This window comes from Mesitornis unicolor, unplaced genomic scaffold (genome assembly GCF_000695765.1).
Source record: "Mesitornis unicolor isolate BGI_N332 unplaced genomic scaffold, ASM69576v1 scaffold35354, whole genome shotgun sequence".
NCBI classification, from domain to species: Eukaryota; Metazoa; Chordata; class Aves; order Mesitornithiformes; family Mesitornithidae; genus Mesitornis; species Mesitornis unicolor.
In genome coordinates this window covers 608-2,450 of record NW_010182714.1, presented here as the reverse complement: position 1 = coordinate 2,450, position 1,843 = coordinate 608, and the positions used below count along the sequence as shown (strand labels likewise).

The 1,843-nt window shown below is 61.0% G+C and overlaps 1 protein-coding gene across 1 annotated transcript; it reads right to left on the bottom strand.

The window, feature by feature from the left end:
• Window positions 1-60: 60 nt before the first annotated feature.
• Window positions 61-1,557, bottom strand: LOC104540149 (rho GTPase-activating protein 27-like; the record flags this gene model as incomplete). The annotated part of the gene is made up of 2 exons (XM_010183882.1): window positions 61-276; window positions 1,132-1,557. Coding segments are annotated over 2 exons (642 nt in total), but the record flags the coding sequence as incomplete, so codon positions are not given.
• Between the last annotated feature and the right edge of the window lie 286 nt (window positions 1,558-1,843).

Sequence of the window (1,843 nt, the reverse complement as noted above, 5' to 3'; positions counted from 1 at the left end):
CATCCCATCCCATCCCATCCCATCTCCATCCTCATCCCCATTCCCATCCCATCCCCGTACCGTGTCGGAGGTGAAGTGCTCGGGGTTGAACACAGCTCCCTCAGGGTGGCTGTGTCTGTACCAGCCCGGGGATGAGCCCAGCTCCTCGGGATGCCTCGGGGACAGACAGAGAGGTCCCCCATGCTCATAGGAGCCCACGGGTGAGTAGTCCTCCTCGGGATAAGCCTCCAGCTCATCTGGAGACAGGTCAGGATAGTCTGTTTCTGGAGTAGGAGGCTGGAGAGAAGAGCCAGGTCAAGATCTTGTGCCCTACCAAGAGCATCCGCATCTCTAAACCACGGCCAGCCCAGGGGAGGGGGCTGCCCACCTCCGTCACCTCCATCTCCATCCCCACCTTCATCTCTGTCTCCATCTCCATTCCCATCCCTGTCTCCATTTCCACCTCCATCTTTATCTCCATCTCCAGCTCATCTCCATTTCCAGCCCCATCCCTATCCCTGTTTCCATCCCCATCTCCATCTTCCTCTCCATCCCCATCCCCTGTCTCCACCTACATCCTCATCCCCATCCCCTGTCTCCATCTCCATCTCCATCCCCATCCCCATCCTTGTCCTCATCTCCACTTCCATCTCCATCCCCGTCCCCATTTCCATCCCCATCCCCATCCCCATCCTTGTCCCCATCTCCATCTCCATTCCTGTCCTCATCCCCCCACCTTTGCCCCCATCCCCATGTCCATGTCCACGTCCCCGTCCATGTCCATCTCCATCCCTGTCCCCATTTCCATCTCCATCTCCATCCCCGCCCCCATCCCTGTCCCCATCTCCATCATTTCCATCTCCATCTCCATCCCTGTCCCCATCTTCATCCCCATCCCTGTCCCCATCTCCATCTCCATCTCCATCTCCATCCCCGTCCCCATCCCTGTCCCCATCTTCATCCCCATCCTTGTCCCCATCTCCATCTCCATTCCTGTCCTCATCCCCATCCCCATCTTTGTCCCCATCCCCATGTCCATGTCCACGTCCATGTCCATCTCCATCCCTGTCCCCATTTCCATCTCCATCTCTGTCTCATCTCCATCTCTATCCCCATCCCCATCATCACCCCCGCATCTGGCCGGGCGCTCACCCTCTGCTCCATGGGACCGTACCGCGTCACCCCAGGGTACATATCCTGGGGGGTGCCTGCGTCTCCCGTGGGGGGCGGGTCCCACGACGTCTCACCTGTCACCGAATTATAGAAAAAAGCCTGTCCGCTGCCTTCGTCCACGTACCGCTCCCACGGGGACAACTCCGGGCTGTGGGCGAGCGAGCAGACAGGAGAGGCGGCCGGACTCACTCCATCTTCTGTCCCAAAGGGACAATCCCACGTGGTCTCGCCCGTCACCGGGTTATAATAAAACAACTGTCCGCTGCCCGTGTCCGTGTGGGTTTCCCAGTCCGACACCGAGCTGCCCAGCTCCTCTGGGGCCGAGCTGGCGGCTGCGGCTTCTTCCTGCAGCTGCTGGATGTTGAGGTAGATGGGGGTGGGCTGCTCCTCCGGCTCCTTGCGTGCCTGGGGGGGACACGGGGGTCACCGGGTGCTGTGGGTGGCGTTGGGTGCGGGGGGTCCTGGGGACGGTGCTCCCCTCCATGGTACCTGGGCTGGATGGGTCAGGGTGTCCAGGATGCTGGGGCACCCTTGGATGGTGGGCGGTGGATTGGGGCACCCACAGCACCCACATTGGGGCAGGGAGCACCCAGTGCCCGGGGAACTCTGGCCTGAGCATGTGGAGAGAGTTTGGGCATCGTGGTCCTCGGTGTCAGCACCCACAGCAGTGGGACCCATGTCACCCACTGTG